At 45.4% G+C, this 18,974-nt stretch overlaps 1 protein-coding gene across 1 annotated transcript in view; it reads right to left on the bottom strand.

The window, feature by feature from the left end:
- LOC144000389 (interferon-induced very large GTPase 1-like) overlaps window positions 1–18,974 on the bottom strand; it is a 109,504-nt gene that overhangs the window by 57,608 nt on the left and 32,922 nt on the right. The window contains exon 2 of the mRNA XM_077494198.1: window positions 1,528–1,878. Coding sequence (XP_077350324.1) covers window positions 1,528–1,875 — 348 coding nt within the window. The 5' untranslated portion in view covers window positions 1,876–1,878. The remainder of the gene's footprint in view (window positions 1–1,527; window positions 1,879–18,974) is intronic.

Here is an 18,974-nt window from a genome sequence, read left to right as displayed (position 1 = left end):
AGGCAGCGCCCTGCACAGGCGGAGCTCTGCGGTGTGATTCAGTCGGTGTGCTGCCCCTAAGCTGGCCCCCGGAGGGCATCCAGCCTCGTTGGACATGTGCCTCCTCCTCTCTCCTACCAGGCACCCACGTGGAGTCAGTGCCCTCATCATCCCCTCCCTCTTCATCGCTGTAGCAAACCTGGCAATATGCTGCAGCTTGTGGAACATGGCTGCCAGATTGCTGTCCTTCTTGAGCATCCCCTCTCTCTGCATTCACGCTACTGCCTTCCTCTAGCTGAGTGTCATCATCAGAGCCTACAAAACACTGGGCATCCTCCTGGAGCATGTATCCAACACTGTGCTCAAAGAGTTCAGGAGACTCCTCAGGAGGACGTGGTGGGTCTAGGGAAGGAGTCACTGATGATGATATTGAGACGAGGGAAGACGATGCGTTGGCAGCTGCTTTGATAGTACCCTGAGACTGGGTGAGAGAGGATGAGGAGGATGAAGAGGGCTTGGTCATCCACTCTACCAAGTCATTGGCATGTTGCGGTTCAACATGTCCAGCTGCCGAAAAGAAGGACAAGCATGTCCCATGGCCATGTGCTGATGACAATGCACCACGTCCATGACCAGCACTGTTGTCTCTAGACACAGAGCCTGCTTGCCCTCTTTTATCGGCTCGCGCCTGTCTGCCTCTCCTTGCTGGCCTTCCAGACATGGTAATGGCCTGAAGGGAGTTGGGTAAAACAGCAGTTGGGTAGTGTATATTGTTCTGGAGGCACACAACACCCACTAACTCCTGCAGATGCCTTTATTATAGAACACCAGAGATAAAGGGGTATATACAAATGTATGCTGTGCTGGAGGCACACACAACTTCCAATAACTCCTGCAGATGGCAGATGGCTCAAATAGAGAAGAGCTATGTAGGTGGATATAGCGGTGTGTACTGGGTACAGAGCACGCAGACAGCACGCACAAGCTCCTAACACTACTGACTGCAAGCTCTATTATAAAGATAGATCACTAGCTATATAGGTGAGGTGAATATAGCGGTGTATACTGCGGTCAGGGCATGCAGACAACAACCACTACAGAAGAGCAAGATCGAAAATCGTCCGATAACGATCGGTGTATACTGTGTTGAAGGTACACAGAACATCCACTAACTGCTTCAGACGCCAACACACTACACAAGGCTGCCGCGCTGGCGGTCTTATATAGTGTGGGGCGTGTACTACACAGCCTGAGCTATGATTGGCCACAGGCATCCTGCCTGTGGCCAATCATGGCTCTCCTCGCTGCTGGCACTGTGATTGGCCAAGCATACGGGGTCACAGTGCATGCTTGGCCAATCATGAGCCACTTCTTTATTCTACGTCATCACGTTCAAATCCGTCTGACTTTTGGAGTGATCCATTTAGGCAGAGATGTTCTCTAGTTCAGTGGTCACTTCCCTGTAAATATCTAAATTTGTTGGGTCTTCCTGGAACATATCTCTGCAGACATTTTGTATTCAACTTCTGCTGCAATCATAAACCTCACCTCTCTGCAAGTCCTCTGGAGTCCATCTGAAGCCACTTCTTTGTCACCTTCTCCATCATTGTCACATTGGTCCTTTTGCAAGGGTTGTATCTTGGATGAGATGTTAAGGTCAGGTTCAGCTTGAGATTTGTCTGAGAAGGAGTCACATTCTTGGTGTAGAACGTTCTCATGTGGACTTGTTTTGCAGGTGTCAGTGTTGCTTTGCTGATGTGGAACATTTAGAATTTTCCCATTTTGATTTTCTTCACAAGTATCATTCTGTGATGTGACTACGGAATCATCAGGAATTTTGTCACATAGTGGGATGTCGGGTTCTTCCATCTCATCATCTGGAGATGGATGGGACATGTCCTGTAATATCAAGATTTTAGTTATATTTGAAATCTTCTACAACCTTCATAAACATACAAGGCATGGATTCCTACACGAATTCACATGCTGTGGCAATGAATATTTTATTTTTTCAGGAAGATGTAAAGCTCTATCAAACTATTCAAAAAGAACATGCTGGTGATATTGGAGCACAGATCTATGGTAGATTCACTAGGCAATTTATTGGGCTATTTTCATACTGAGTTAGGCCTCCCTCAGTTCTTCATGGTGTGGATTCCACATTTCTCCAATATTTATTTGAGGTTCTTGCTCCATGGTAACACGATTTCATCACACAATTTCTGTAGATTTGTCAGCTGCACATTCACGTTGGGAATTTCCTGTTCTCCCATTGGGTATACATAATCAAACCAGCCCATCTGGCACTAACAATCACACCACGGGTAAAATAACTGAGATCACATTTCTTGCCATTCTATTATTTGATGCTTCTGATATATATGTACATTTTTGTATTTTGCATTTTGCTCTTCAATAATTATTAGCTGAATGGTCAGGAGATCAGCAGCCAGAATTCCCCTATCAACATACACAGGGAGATGTCCAGATCTCCCCTGATTGTTGGCTTCTGAGATTTAAGACACTTTTTTTCTGTGACATGCCAAAGGGAATGGATTCTCCAATTTTGTTTTACTCAATTTACAGACATGCTACGCCCAGGTTTAAAGCCCACCTTCTGGCGTATTTTGCAGATGTTGCAGAGGTTGAGATTTGGACTGTGATTGGACATGGGGCTTAAAAGAGAGTTCAGAGTCCAGGACTACTCCTAGGACCTTGGCATGTGGGGATGGGCTGATAGTTGGGCCATTGATTTTGACAGAAAAATCAGGGGAAGGGGCATATGGGGGAGTAAAAATGATAAGTTCGGTTTTGGATTGATTGAGTTTGAAGTGGTGTAACATCCAAACTATTATATCTGATAGTAAATTATTGATATTTGAGGAGTCTGAAGGAATGAGTTGAGGGGTAGAGAAATAGATTTGATTGTCTTCAGCGTAGAGATGGTATTGGAAGCCATGAGAGGCTATTAGCTGACCCAGGAAGGAGGTGTAGATTGAAAATAGGAGAGGTCCAAGAACAGAACCTTGGGGGACCCCAACAGAGAAAGGAAGAGGAGAGGAGGAAGTAGAATTGTAATGCTAAAGGTGCGGTTGGATAAGTTGGTAGAGCACCAGTGAAGAGCGCAGTCCTGGAAACCAAAGGCGTGGAGTATTTTGAGAAGGAGGGGGTGGTCAACCATATCGAAGGCAGCAGAGAGGTCCAGGAGTAGGAGTACAGAATAGTGTCCCTTAGTTTTGGTCGTTAGTAGAGTAGTAGTCATGTGTTTGTTTTAGGAGATCAGTGTCTGTGGAATGTTGAGGATGAAATCCAGACTGAAGAGATCAAGAAGGCTATTATCAGCAAAGTGGACGCTCATTTGGTTGTACAATAGACATTCAAGGAGTTTGGATAAAAAGGGGAGCAAGGAAATTGGGGGTAGGTTGTTAAGATTGGATGGGTCCAGTGAGGGCTTTTTATGGATGGGGCTGACGAGTTCATGTTTTAAAGAGTTGGGGAAGATGCCAGAAGAGAGGGAGAGATTGAAGATGTGGGTTAGAGAGGGTAGAATAGAGCTAGAGGGTGAATGTAGCATTTGTGAGGGAACAGGATCCAGAGGCAGGTGGTAAGATGGATGTAGGCAAGTAATTTAGCAACTTTGTCTGTAGTGTTGGGGTTGAAAGAGGGAAGTGATGATTGTACCTGTGGGCATGAGATGTAAAGCATGGACATTATCTGAACAGTAGAGATCTCCTCTCGAATTTTATGTGATAAAAGGTGATCTCCCGGGCAGTGAGTGAGATAGTGGGTGTAGGCAGTGGAGGATGAAGTAGAGAGTTGAAGGTAGAGAAGAGTTGATGGGGGACGGGATGATACGTTTTTAATGAGAGAATATACACCATAATACCAAAAGTATTGGGGCGCCTGCCTTTACACGCTCATGAACTTTAAAGGCATCCCAGTCTTAGTTCGTAGGGTTCAATATTGAGTTGCAGCTATATCAACTTCAACTTTTCTGGGACGGCCGTCCACAAGGTTTAGAAACATGTCTATTGGAATTTTTGACCATTCTTCCAGAAGCGCATTTGTAAGGTCAGGCACTGATGTGGGATGAGTGCCTGGCCTGGATCATCCAGCACAGGGATCAGTGTGTTAAGGGTCATAGTCATACTATCCGAATATCGGGTGGCATCAGCCAGTTCAATAGAAACCACGTGACATTTTGAGCCATGTGTGCCCGAAAGTCTGGCTTCTGTTGAAGGGGTATGATCAAAAAAATGTCTGCTGATCAGCATCTGATCAGCAATCTCAGCCAATGGCTGAGAGCACTGACCGCTGTGTTCTTGCGCGGGGGCGCCCCCTTTCTGAACACAATAGCTCAGCAGGGGAGATCGTTGTACTAACATTGCATATTAAATAAGATGGCAGGGTTGGTAGGAACCTCTTATAATAGTAAGTACACATACTATTTAACAATTTTTGGTGTATTAGTGTGTAGTGCCTTCCGGTTTATTGCTTTAGCTTGTATTGTGTAGGGTGTTTTTTCACACTATATCTACAGATGAGATAATACGTTGAGATAATTATATCCAAGTATACATACATATATACACTAGCCCATATCTAATAATAATAAGTAGAAATACCACCAACCCACGCAAATGGCAAAGAAATCTTTTGTAATTAAATAATAACAACAATAGGAGCAGCACGTTGTTACAAAGGAAATGTGAACAAATTAATTGAATAAATTAATTGAAACCGTGCTCTCTGTGCATATGATAAAAGTGCAAGTGCAAAAAAAGTGCTAAAAGTGCATAAACCTGTGACCATAAACACAACAGATTATAACGTATGTATCATGTGTAAGCTTCAATTCTTAGCTAGAGAGTCCGAGTTGAGGAATCAAAAAACAAACACAAAAATCCCCCCCAAAAAAAAATCAAAAAGTCAAGGATCACACTATAAATGAAATAAAGTATCCAAATAAACAATATATGGATAAAATCTTCCTGTATAGTCAGCAATCAGCAATCAGCAAAGGAGTAATGTCTTCCTCCACCATCACCAGCCACACATCCAGAATCCAATGACCCCCATTACAGGTAGTCAAAAACGATTTAACGGAAGGTGCCAATGGAGAATCTCACGACCGCGGCTGCAATCCAAACGCTATATATATATATATATATATATATATACACACAAGTTTGCCAATTAAGGATATCCAATCTAGTTCAATCCTTACACAATATAAAATATAATACTATTGTAACTGACTAAAATTATGAAAGACATCGTAAACAACTTTAATTTGTTTATATTAATTAAATGTAAAATACCTAAAAGTATTTCTTTTCTTTTCTTTTTCCAAGAATTTTATTAAGTGTAAAAACAATACAGCAAGAAAGACAAAACATATGATTAACAGCAGTTACAAAGGGTAAAGCATATAGAGCTTGTTGTACAAATCTAGTAGCTCACAGAACAGTAAAAGTCAAGAATGAACTTGAAGAACATAATACAATTGTCGAACCACCCCGACAGTGAAATATGCACAAATATATATCTGCATGGGGGTCCGTTAGCTATATAACATGTTAGTTTCAGTAAACAGCGAATGGTATTCATCGTACTATAAGCCAAGGAGAAGGAGAGGGGTTAGGGAGGAGGGAAGGGTATGGGAAGAGGGGGCGGGTAGTAGGGGGGGAGGATAAGGGGTTCAACTCCGCTGCCCTTAGTTAGATGTAGTGGGTGGGGAGAACAATGCGATGGGCGGGAGGAAATTGCGATATTGTAACCCTATGTAGGTTTAAATTGGTGGTGGTATCGGGGATAAGGGAATTCTGATATTATGCTAAAGAGGGGGAATGTAGTAAAAGGAGGTCAATCAGATTAGTGTAAAAGAGAGTCAAAAAGAATAGGACGCAAGATGAGACGTAGGGTGCGAGTCTAGTCCTGTCAGTTGAACTAGTTGGCGAGTGTTGTAATGCGGTCAAAGTCTGGTGTGGTTAAGAAATGTTTCCAACATGCCCATTTGGACCCATAAGTACTTGGTTTGTCCTTGGCTATATGAATTAGTTCTTCCATGTCCGCTATCCTTTGCATTTTCAGAAGCCAGGTGTGGGCAGTAGGGACAGTGCGGGATTTCCAGTGGATCGGGATACATTGCTTAGCAGCATTGATCATATGAATTATAATGGATTTGCGATAGGTAGATTGAGACAGAGTGGTGTGGTGTAAAAGGAATTGAGCAGGGCAGTAAGGTACCTCATAGGTCGTTATAGTTTTTATCAATTGATGTATGGTTGTCCAGAATGATTGGAGGGAGGGGCAAGTCCACCAAACGTGGAGTAGGGTGCCTTGGTTTTGTTGGCATCTCCAGCATGTTTCAGAGATGGATGAATCCCATTTGTGTAATCTCTCTGGTGTTTTATACCAACGGGATAGAAGTTTGTACCCCGTTTCTTGAACGGATACATTTGTGGAGCCCTTATGGATATTACGAAATATATTGTCCCAGTCATCTTCTGTAAGTGTAAGGTTTAGGTCTTGTTCCCAAGCTGTACAAGTTCGAAGATCGTTAGATTTGCAATCACCAAATAAGAGAGCGTGTGCTTGGGAGATAAGGTGTGTGTGGGGTGAATCTGCGGTGCAAAGTTGTTCAAAGGGCGTTAGTTGTCTCGAAAGGTCAGTCACATTCCCCAGTTTTTTGAGGAAGTGGGATATTTGTTGGAAGGTCCAAAAGGGAATAGGGGCCGTTTGCATTTCACTAGCTAATTGGGAGGATGATTTAGGGCGTCCATTGCTATAAAAGTGTTGTAGAAGGATATGTGGTTGCGACCAATGGCCTTGGAGGAAGTTGGGGTACATTCCAGGCGGGAAGTCAGGGTTTAATTTAAGTGGGGTTAGAGGGCTCGTGATGGAAGAGATTGAGGATTGTGTGCATAGTTTTCGAAAACATCGCAAAGTCGGAGCTATGAGTGGGTGTAATTTGATTTCCTTTTGGGACAGCGAAGACTGAATCCAAGGGAGGGATTCGAGTGGCAGTATAGTGCATGAGGATTCTAAGGATATCCAATCTTTGTTAGTCGACTGGGTATTCCAATCTACAATTCTAGAGAGTTGAACTGCATGATAATAGTTCAACAGGTCTGGAAGGCCTATGCCACCAAAAGTTTTGGGACGGGTCAGGGAGGTGTATTTGATCCTTGGTCTGCGGGAGCCCCATAGAAATCTGGAGCATATGCTTCTGTAGGATTGGAAGAACGATCGCGGGAGATGTATGGGGATCGTCTGAAGTATGTATAAAAGTCTCGGTAGAACATTCATTTTTAGTATGGCAGCTCTGCCGAACCACGAGAATATTGGCTTATCCCAACGCTTCAGGTCGGAGATAATGTTTTGTAACATGACCTGGAAGTTTCTTATGTACAGGTCTTTTAGGTGGGACGTCAGTTGAATGCCCAGGTAGGTAATGGAGTGGTCGTTCCAATGGAAAGGGAAGTTTGCTTTACAACGGAGAACATCTTCAGAAGGGAGGGAAACATTGAGGGCATATGATTTAGAGAAATTAATTTTCAGATTGGAAAGTATGTTGAAGTTTTTAAATTCGTTCAGTAAAATCGGGATTGATGTATGCGGACGAGTAAGGAAGAGTAGGATATCGTCTGCAAATGCAGCAAGTTTGTATTCTTTGGTATTGGTCTTGATTCCTGATATATCGGGGTTTTGTCTAATGCTGTTAAGAAGGGGTTCAAGGGTGAGGATGAAGAGAACGGGAGACAGGGGGCATCCCTGCCTGGTTCCATTGGATATGGAGAAGGCATCCGACAGGGCACTATTAACACGCACCCTGGCCGTTGGGTTGTGATATAGGGAGTTAACCAGGATAGAAAATTGTGGACCAAAGCCAAAGGATTGTAAGACAGCTTGCATATAATCCCATGCTACCCTGTCGAATGCCTTCTCCGCATCAAGGGACAGGAAGAATCCCTTACTTTTGGAAGTTGTGATAATGTGGTGTAAGTTTATAGCTTTGAGAGTGTTATCTCTAGCTTCACGGTTGGGAACAAATCCCACTTGGTCTTTAGCAATAAGGGAGGGCAGAATGGGGAGTATCCTATTGGCCAAGATTTTAGCAAAGAGCTTGACGTCCGCATTAAGAAGGGATATAGGTCTGTAGCTAGCTGGTTGTGTGGGGTCTTTGTCATCTTTGGGTAGAACCACTATATGAGCTTCAAGCATCTCCTTGTGCATGTGGGTCGTGTCAGAAAGAGAGTTGAAAGCTGATAGGAATGGTTTCTGTAAAATATCTGCGAAAGTTTTGTAGTAGACTGCAGGCAATCCGTCCGGGCCTGGGCTTTTGCCTGATTTCGTTTGTTTAAGTGCTTTGTCCCATTCAGCTTGGGTAATGGGGCCTTCCAGGTCAGCTATAAGGTCCTGTGTTAAGAGTTTCGGGCAATATTTATTTAGAAATTCCGTCATTTGTCGTAGTCTAGTTTGGGAAGGGGGTGAATGGTTATCAGATCCTTTTAGATTGTATAGTTTAGCGTAGAATTGCTCAAACTCCCGTGCAATCTCATCATTTTTGGTGCGTTTAATTCCCGTTGGGGAGTTTAAGCAGTGAACGGTGGAGTCAGTCTTTTTAGAATGGAGTGCCCTTGCTAACATTTTGCTGCTTTTGTTCCCGAATTCGTAAAAATATCTTTGGGACAGCATGTATCGTTTCCTAATGTGCTTGCCTAGTTCCTCCTGTATTTGAGTCCTGGTAGCTTGAAGGTCTTGGAGCGTTAGAGAGGCTAGGGTACGTTTATGGGTCGACTCTAGTATTTTGAGTTTGTCGAATAATTGTTGAAGATACCTCTGTCTGTCTCTTTTAGCTTTGGCTGATATAGAAATCATTTTCCCTCTGATAACGCACTTATGGGCAGCCCATTGTGTCAGTGAAGAAGTGTCAGGTGTGTCATTCTCTTTAAAATAGTCGTTCAAGTAAGTTTTGAGATCTGCTATGTTCCCTACGTCTGAGAGGATAGCGGGGTCAAGTCTCCAAATTTGGGTACGAGATAGTTTGTCGGGAAGTGTCAGTGTCGCCGTGATGGGGTGATGGTCTGAATGAGTCATCGGTTCTATTGTTGCATTTGACAGATAGGCAAGATCAGGTTGAGTTAAGAATAGATAGTCAATCCGTGAGTACTTGTTGTGAGGAGATGAGTAAAAGGTGAAGTCTTTCGTCGTAGGATGGGTTGTGCGCCATGTGTCATGGAGAGAAAGTTTTTGGAGGCAAAGCTTAATCTGACGAAGTGCTCTATAAGGAAGAGAAGAAGAGCCCGTGGACGTGTCCACCAAAGGGTCCAGGGGGACATTGAAGTCACCACCCAGGAGCAAAATACCTGATTGAAATTCCTGTAATTTGGTGGAGACGGCACGAAAAAAGGATACTTGGGTTTTGTTTGGGCTATATAAATTGGCCAAAGTTATAGGTTTGTTGTGCCAAGTACCTTTGAGAAAGATGTATCTACCCTGTTCGTCTTGATGTGTATCAGAAATCTGTATAGAGGCATGTTTGGATAACAGGATAGATACACCCTTGGTTTTAGAGGTTGGGGATGTAGCGTGGTAGTGGACAGGGTAGAAGTCCGAAGCTAATTTGGGAATTTTCAGGGAGTGAAAGTGTGTTTCCTGTAGGAATATCACATCTGCTTTCAATCGTTGCATGCTTAATAATATCGATTTTCTTTTTTCTGGGATGTTTAGACCTTTTACGTTAAGAGAAGCTATTTTGAGCGAGGGGAAGTTGGATTTGGAGTTAACGGTGGTCATCATGGGAAATTTCCTAGGCAGAAACGGAGTGTCAGAGTGAGGTGGTGTAACTCTGGGGCGAAGAGGGCAGCGGAGAGGAACCCCAACGGTTATAGGTGAGTGAAAACGAGGGGAAGGGGTGAGGGTAAGAGTAGGCAAAGAGGGGGGACGGTAAAGGGGGGGGGTAGGACGGGAGAACTCTGAAAGTTAAGACTTATGTAGCTGCGTGTATTGGGGGCATACACAGCGAAGATAAGTTAGAAACTTATAGACTGGGGTCAGGTGTAATTCTAAGTCACACCCAACTGAGGTAAATCCAGTATAGGTCAGATCACTCTCAAAGGAGGTCTCTGTGGGTGGGGGTGGAAGGTGTCGAAGAGATATGAGATAGGATCTCGAGGTCCTGGAAGGTCTTGAAGCCTAAAGTTAAAACTTACATCAAAATGAATCATTGCTAAGAGGGGATGCTGGATAGCGTATGGAATACAGTTAAACAATTAGAATAAAGGGCGGAAGGGCCAAGCAGGATATAAGGCTAATGACAGAGGAGTTGCGTGGTCACCAAAGGTAAGCATATTTCAATCAGGACGGGGTGAGAGGGTAAAAAATCAGACCTGTGGTTGGATGCATTCGGGTATGGACTTAACAAGTGGATAACAAAGGAGGACAAGCGGGATAGCTACTACAAACGTAAGTAAGTACCGGTTACTGACAGTGATGGCGCCAATAGGCTGTTCATCTGCAAGCGATAGCTGACCAGTAAAGCAGGAGACTGCCTGGTGGGTCACGTGACTTAACAAGGTAAAATCAAACCGTTGAATAAAGTAGTAACGAAATATAGAACAATAAAATAGGCAGGGCTGGGAGAGAAACCCCTGTGTCAGCATGTATTAGAACCCCGGCTCAGTAAATCAAAAAAGCATAAACCTAAGCAAACATCAACCCCCTTATAGCGGAACATATTCATAGTATTGATTCCCAAAGGTAAGGAGTAAAATAAGGCACATAGATTATAGATACCATGGCATATAGAACATATTTGCATAACATGCTCACATGGCGATCGATCGAATTTAAAGGAGGGGAAACAAATGGCTTACTTTTCTATCAAGAGAGGGTATGATGCGAGGTGGGGATCAGCAGATGTGGTACCAATGAATCTTGGAATTTGGCTTAAAACAATCAGCTAGAAAAAACATGCTAGGGTAATGCAAAGCATTTAGAGAGGGCGGAGAATTTCTAGAAGCAGGGTATTGTGGGACTGAGGTATCGATCGCCATGGGAGTCATACTTAAAATAAGAAATAAACAGGAAGGCAAGGAAAGGGAAAGAAAGAGAGAAAAGAAAAAGAAAAAGAGAAGATCAAGAACAAGAAGAAGAAGCAAGAAAAAGAGAGAAAGGAAAGGAGAAAGAGGAAAGAATAATAAAGAGAAAAGGGAGGAGAGGAGGAGGAAAAGAGAAAGGAGAATAAAGAGGAAGGAAAGGCAATGGATGCAAGGAAGACAAGTGCTTAGCACGAGTATACATAAAGTGAACCCATTAATTTATAGAAGCATATAAGGTGTAACTGTGGATATGCAGTCTGTAAGAAAAGAGGGTCATAGCGTAGGAAATCTAAAGCATAGTCACAGTTGCTCTATGGGGTCTGGCGAGGCAAACAACAGGGTATCCGGGTAAAGACAACAAGTTCGCTGGAGCACTGAAAGGGATGTGTGGACTCAGCAGACATAGAGATCGGTGTCCTGTAAAGGGTATAAACAGTTACTCACCAGACCCGTTGATCAAGTAGAGACGTGACAAGGCAGGGAGTGAGGGAAGATGACCAGTTAGACAAAAAGGGAAGCGTGTCACCACATGTAGGTTGCAAATACCAGTGGGTCTTGGAGGGGTATGAGGGGGAAACGGAACCTAAAGGTACAGTAGAAAAAATAGAAAAAATAAAAAAGAAGTAATGTCATGAGATCCGGGGTTCAACAAGGTGATAGTCATGAGTGATTAATAGAGAAAGGCGTCAAGCTAGTCAGGCTCTTCGTTGTCTCCGGTAGTCCGGGGATGCTGTGGGACTATTATTTCTCACATTGCCTGCTGCGCGTGGAGAAGCAGGAGCGGGAGGAGGGTACGCTCTCCGACGGCGGCTGATGCTGAAGTTCCCTGCTTCCGCTATGCCGTCCATGAGCTCCGCTCTGTGCATGGTGGGTAAGCGAAATTCGCTGTACCAATCAGGTACTTCAACGATCGGCAGGTTGAGTGTCGAGCAGAAATGTTCCATGTCCTCGGGAACTCTGAGGTTCGCTGTGTGCCCATTGGCAGAGGCTGAGAGACAAAACGGATACTTCCACCTGTATGTGACTGCTCTGTCACGAAGGACATCCAAGAGGGGCCTTAGTTCTCTTCTCCTCTGCAGGGTAATGGAAGAAAGGTCTTGAAAGATTTTTATCTCAGATCCTTGATGAATGATTCTTCCTTTGGCTCTCGCCCTTCTCATTATTTCCTCTTTTAAAATAAAATCTGTGAGGCAGCATATTATATCCCTTGGTGGGTCTGCTTCTCTTCCCCTAGGGCGAAGTGCTCTATGTATTCGCTCAAAGGGTATTGCGGTGTCCAGGGGTCTGTCCAACAGCTCATTAAAGATGGATGCCAGAGCTTGAGCGATGTGTGGGGGATCCACAGATTCGGGGAGACCTCTCACTCTCACATTTCGTCGTCTGCCTCTGTTGTCGAGGTCCTCTAAATGACGATTTACCTCCCTGAGGTGGATCGCATGTGATTCTGAAATCTGCTGGACTTGGCATAGTGAGGCGTCGTGTCGGGCCTGCGTGTCTTTGACCTCATCCAACCGCGCTGTCATGGCCTGGAAGTCCGATCGGAGTTCCGAGATGGCTGCGGATAACGTGGTTTTGATGTCTGCAGCTACCGCCCGTAGGTCCGCGAGGCTGAGGGCGGGAGACATCGGAGGATCGAACGCCTGAGCTGGTGGGCTGCGGCTCCGAGATCGGAGGCGTCTGCTGGCTGAGGGGGCCTCGTGCGCCGCGGCCTGGATTTGGGCCTCTTGCGAAGCTCCTCTGGCGCGAGACCGGAATATCTCCGGTATATGCGGGCTTGGCGGAGGGTCTTGGCTCCTAGGCGTACGAGCACTTGCCGGGGGGACGTTTTGCTGTGTGCTCCCCATGGTAGGTAGCTGTGGGTAAGCTTTAGCTGATGATAGCTGGACCTCTCAGGACGGGAGAGAAGGATCAGGCGTCCATCGTCTTCAGGCTCCAAGCCACGCCCCCAAAAGTATTTCAATTATAATTAAAATTAAAGAGGAGGGCCATTAAAAAAAAATAAAAATAATAATTAAAATTCAGCAGCTGCAAACACCGTAGCTTCTGACTTAATAAGCCGACTTACCTGTCCAGGGCGCCCGCGATGTCGACCGCCCGAGACCGACCCGTCCCTCAGCTCTCGGGGTCCCGGCGCCGCCATTCGATCTAAGGGAAACAGGCAGTGGAGCCTTGCGGCTTCACTGCCCGTTTCCTACTGCACCTGTGCGAGTGGCGCAGCGCTTTGTGAATGGGACGCGCTGTGTTCTGGGACACACAGTTCTCAGAACACAGCGCGACCCATTACCCAGAAGACAAAACGACAAGGAGAGAAGAAAGAAGATCTCCGTGGAGGAGGAAGATTAGGATTATGTGCCTAGCAACAGGCATTTCTGGTAAGTAAAAAAAAAAAAAAAAATGTCTTTTTTTTTTTTTTAGATTTTTTTTGTAATTTTTAATATTTTTTTTTTTTTTTTCAGGGTGGCCCTCCACTTTAAAATCATAATACAATTCTAATTGATTCTGGATACTGCCATCTTGTGGCCAAAAAGCCGAATTGGAATAGCAAAAGGGGAAATTAAATTATGGAGCCATCTTGTGATAAAGACTTTTATTCACTGTCAGTATTTTTTTGTTTTTTGTAACACCATTGAGCTCTATACCCTCAATGGGCCATACAGTGCCTTGAAAAAGTATTCATACCCCTTGAAATGTTCCACATTTTCTCATGTTACAACCAAAAACGTAAATGTATTTTATTGGGATTTTATGTGATAGACCAACACAAAGTGACACATAATTGTGAAGTGGAAGGAAAATGATAAATGGTTTTCCAAATTTTTGTTTACAAATAAATATGTGAATAGTGTGTGTGTGTGTGTGGGGGGGGGGGGGGAAGGGGCATTTGTATTCAGCCCACTTTACTTTGATACCCCTAACTAAAATCTAGTGGAACCAATTGCCTTCAGAAGTCACCTAATTAGTAAATAGAGTCCACCTGTGTGTAATGTAATCTTAGTATAAATACAGCTGTTCTGTGAAGCCCTCAGAGGTTTGTTAGAGAACCTTAGTGAATAAACAGCATCATAAAGGCCAGGGAACACACCAGACAGGTCAGGGATGAAGTTGTGGAGAAGTATAAAGCAGGGTTAGGTTATAAAAAAAAACTCCCAATCTTTGATCATCTCACGGAGCTCTGTTCAATCCATCATCAGAAAATGGAAAGAGTATGGAACAACTGCAAACCTACCAAGACATGTCCGTCCACCTAAACTGACCGGGCCGGGCAAGGAGAGCATTCATCAGAGAAGAGCCAAGAGGTCCATGGTAACTCTGGAGGAGCTGCAGAGATCCACAGCTCAGGGAGGAGAATCTGTCCACAGGACAACTATTAGCCTTTGTACACACGGTCGGAGATTCCGTTGGAATGTGTCCGATCGGACCGTTTTGTCGGATAATCCGACTGTGTGTGGTCTGCATCGGACCCAATTTTCCAACTTGTTGGAAATATTTTTTCCGACAAACTGCTCTGATCGGACATACTCCGATCATGTGTAGATAATTTTGATCAGACAAAGTGCCACGCATGCTCAGATCAAATTCCTACATCAAAGCTATTGGCTACTAGCCTGAATGTAGTCCCGTCGTAACGAAATAACGTCATCACGTTCTGAACGATCGGATTTTCCAACAACTTGGTCCGACCGTGTGTACAGTAGGTGCTGCCAACATTGTGTTTCCAGCGCGACAGTATCACGCTGGTTCTCGGCGACAGGCTTCTCTAACCAGCGCAATCCCGTTGCGCTGGCTGCAATAGGAAAATGTCATTTTCCTATAGCAGCCAGAGCGAGGTGACAATGTTGCAGGTCTGGCAGGGATTTTAAGGGGAATCCCCTTCGCCGAAAAAAACGGCGTGGGGTCCCCCCCAAAATCCATACCAGACCCCTATCCAAGCACGCAGCCCGGCCGGTCAGGAAAGGGGGTGGGGACGAGCGAGCGCCCCCCCCCCTTCTGAGCCATAACAGGCCGCGTGCCCTCAACATGGGGGGTGCCTTGGGGAAGGGGGGGCCGCGCATGTTGATGAGGACAAGGGCCTCTTCCCGACAACCCTGGCCGTTGTCAGGAAGAAGGAGAATGGAAGGCGGCGGCGGCAGAAGACCGGGCCACCGCTAGTAAAAGAGCTGGAAGAAGAAGCGGTGGCCCGGCAAGAAGAACCGAAGAGGGGGACAAGACCCCCGAAGTCGGAAGAAGAGGGCGGCGGCGAAGAAGAAAGCCGGGCTCCTCAGCTAGTAAAAGAGCTAGCAGAAGATAGCGGAGGAGTCCGGCGAGAAGACCCCCGAAGACGGAAGACCCCCGGAGCTGTGCAATAAACTATTTTAACCCTTGTGTGTGTGTGTTTTTTGTACATTTTTTTCACAGGTGAATGGGTAGGGGTACATTGTACCCCATACTCATTCACATAGGGTGGGGGGGCCGGGATCCGGGGGCCCCCTTATTAAAGGGAGCTCCCAGATTCCGATAAGCCCCCTGCCCACAGACCCCGACAACCAACGGCCAGGGTTGTCGGGAAGAGGCCCTTGTCCTCATCAACAAGGGGACCAGGTGCTTTGGGGTGGGGTGGGCGCGCGGCCCCCTCCTTCCCCAAGGCACCCCCCATGTTGAGGGCACGCGGCCTGGTATGGCTCAGGAGGGGGGGGCCTCGCTCGTCCCACCCCCTTTCCTGACCGGCCAGGCTGCGTGCTCGGATAGGGGTCTGGTATGGATTTTGGGGGGGACCCCACACAGTTTTTTTCGGCGAAGGGGATTCCCCTTAAAATCCCTACCAGACCTAAGGGCCTGGTATGCCTCCCAAGGGGGAAGCCATGTCGTTTTTTTTACATTTGGCGTGGAGTTCTCCCTTAGGATTCATACCAAACAGTGCCTGGTATTGGCGGGAATCCAATTCGGATCCCCGCACCAGTGTCAACCCGGCCAGCGATGCTTGTCGCTTATCGGGAAAGGAAAAGAAAAATTTTTCCTTTCCCGATGTGAGCCAGCTCGGCGCTGGCTCCCGCGACGGAGCTTGTAGGGTGTCAATCTCACCACTAGAAGCAGCGAGATTGACACAATATCGGCAGCACCTACTGTATGCAACAGTTTCGGACACAATCCGTCGGACAAAATCCAACGGCTTTGGTTGGCAGAATGTTCGACCGTGTGTACAAGGGCTTAGTCGTCTCTCCACAAATCTGCCCTTTATGGAAGAGTGACAAGAAGAAAGACATTGGAGAAAGAAAGTCATAAGAAGTCCTGTTTGTAGTTTGTGAGAAGCCATGTGGGGGAGGGGGCAGCAAACATGTGGAAGAAGGTGATCTGGTCAGATGAGACCAAAATTCTACTTTATGGCCTAAAAGCAAAATAATAAAAGAATAGGATATAGGTTATTATTACTATATTTTACCTCTATCTCTATGTTTATATTTAGACCCCTTTCACACCACACCACCCTTTGCGTCGGCGGTAAAACGCCGCTATTTTTAGCGGCGTTTTACCGCCGGATTTGCGGCGCATTTCGGCCACTAGCGGGCTGCTTTTACCCCCCACTAGCGGCCGCGAAAGGGTTAAAACCGCCGGCAATACACCGCAATAGTGGCGTTTTACCGGCGGCATTACAGCGCTGCCCCATTGATTTCAATGGGGAGGAGCGGTAAACACACCGCTCCTTCACCGCTCCAAAGAAGCTGCTGGCAGGACTTTTTTCTGACGTCCTGCCAGCGCACCGCTGTAGTGTGAAAGCCCTCGGGGGCTTTCACACTACACACAATGGTGCAGCTTCTTTAGGGCGGATTGCAGGCGCTATTTCTAACGCTATAGGGCCTGCAAAACGCCCTGGTGTGAAAGGGGTCTTAGATTTATTGTTCTCATGATGAATTAATATGTATGTCAATGACAGATTTTTGTTTTTTCATTTTATTTTCATATTCTATTTCTTGTGCCATGTATTATTAATCTGATACCATATTTAATTGCTGTGACTCCGCTGGTTGTAACAAGATGTCCACTTGCCGACTTCTGACTGTATCCTTACTGTGGAGGAGTGCGGGGTGTAGCAAGATGGCAGCGATGTTACGTCACTTCTGTTACAAATTCTGATGGGTCACCTAATCTGATGAAACACCGGCCACTACAGCCGTCAGAGTGACTGTGACAGCTCTATACCCCAGACCAATGCGATCGGTGCACCACTGGATGAAAAACCTACCAGGGATGATAAACTGATAGATTGCACCCTCTGTACAGAGCTCTGTGTTGAATGTCAACACAGAGCTCTGGGCTGTGATTGCACACAGCCAATCATCAGGTCCTAACCCTGAATCACTGGCTGGGACTCGGTGACAGGCTCCTGCTGTCAGCGAGTAGAAGCCGGGGGAGGCATGCATACGCTTTCCCTAATCCCGGAAGTAGGCAGCAATGTACCAGTACTCCGCTTTGCCTACAGTGACCGATCGCCTGCTGAACAATGCAGGCAGGTGGGTGGTTGTTAACTGGATATAAACATTGCTCAAACATGAAGTGGAGAGATACAAAGTAACATTGTTTATAAACATTAATCAAACAGGAGATAGAGAGATACAAAGTAACATTGTTTATAAACATTGATCAGACAGGAGATAGAAAGATACAAAGTAACATTGTTTATAAACATTGATCAGATGGGAGATAGAGAGATACAAAGTAACATTGTTTATAAACATTGATCAGACAACAGATATAGAGATACAAAGTAACATTGTTTATAAACATTGATCAGATAGGAGATAGAGAGATACAGCGTAACATTGTTTATAAACATTGATCAGACGGGAGATAGAGAGATACAAAGTAATATTGTTTATAAACATTGATCAGACAGGAGATAGAGAAGAGCAAGGTAACATTGATTCTAAACATTTTTCAGATGGGAGATATGGAGATACAAAGTAATATTATTTATAAGCATTAGTGTTGATTTACTAAAACAAGAGAGTGCAAAATCTGGTGCAGCTCTGCATAGAAACCAATCAGCTTCCAGTTTTTTTTGGTCAAGGCTTATGCCGCGTATACACGATCGGACTTTCCGGCGGACCAGAGTCCGTCGGACAATTCGATCGTGTGTGGGGCTCCAGCGGACTTTTTCTTCCCAAAAGTCTGGCGGACCTAGAATTAAGACTGGCTTCAAATTTGTCCGAAGGACTCGAGTTCGGTCGAAAAATGCGGTCATCTGTGTGCTGGTTCGATGGACTAAAACCGACGCTAGGGCAGCTATTGGCTACTGGCTACGAACTTCTTTATTCTACGTCATCACGTTCGAATCCGTCTGACTTTTGGAGTGATCACATGTGGCCAAGTCCGTTGGCTTGAAAGTCCGGCGGACCTCAGCTGCAAAATCCGTTGGATTGTCCGCCGCACCAAGTTCATCGAAAAGTCCAATCGTGTGTACGCGGCATTAATTGAACAAGCTGAAGTTCCAAGCTGATTGGCTACCATACATGGCTGCACCAGATTTTGCACTCTCCAATTTAAAATAGTAAATCAACTCCATTTCTCAAGAAAAGATAGAGTGATCAAGATAACATTGTTTTTAAACATTGTTCAAATATGAGAGAGATTGAAAGTCATTTTGTTCATGAACTTTGATCAGAAGAGAGATAGAGAGCTTTCAAGTAAAGTGATTCTAAACCATTTTTTTTTTTTCCCTTTAACCACTTGCCGACCAGCCGCCGCAGTTTTACTGTGACAGAATGGCACGGCTGTGAAAAACAATGCTACCTTCGCCTTTTGGCCACTAGCGGCGGGTGCGCACCACCGGCAGTGCGCGTGTCCCCGCAGCATGTACCCGGAGTCAATGCTTGTGCCCAGCGGGGCGCGATGACCGCCGGGCACCCCGCAATGGCT

This window comes from Lithobates pipiens, unplaced genomic scaffold (genome assembly GCF_037356315.1).
Source record: "Lithobates pipiens isolate NorthernLeopardFrog02 unplaced genomic scaffold, aLitPip1_a1.2 Scaffold_22, whole genome shotgun sequence".
NCBI classification, from domain to species: domain Eukaryota; kingdom Metazoa; phylum Chordata; class Amphibia; order Anura; family Ranidae; genus Lithobates; species Lithobates pipiens.
The sequence above is the reverse complement of the archived record's forward strand: the minus strand, read 5'-3'. Positions and strand labels throughout refer to the sequence as shown.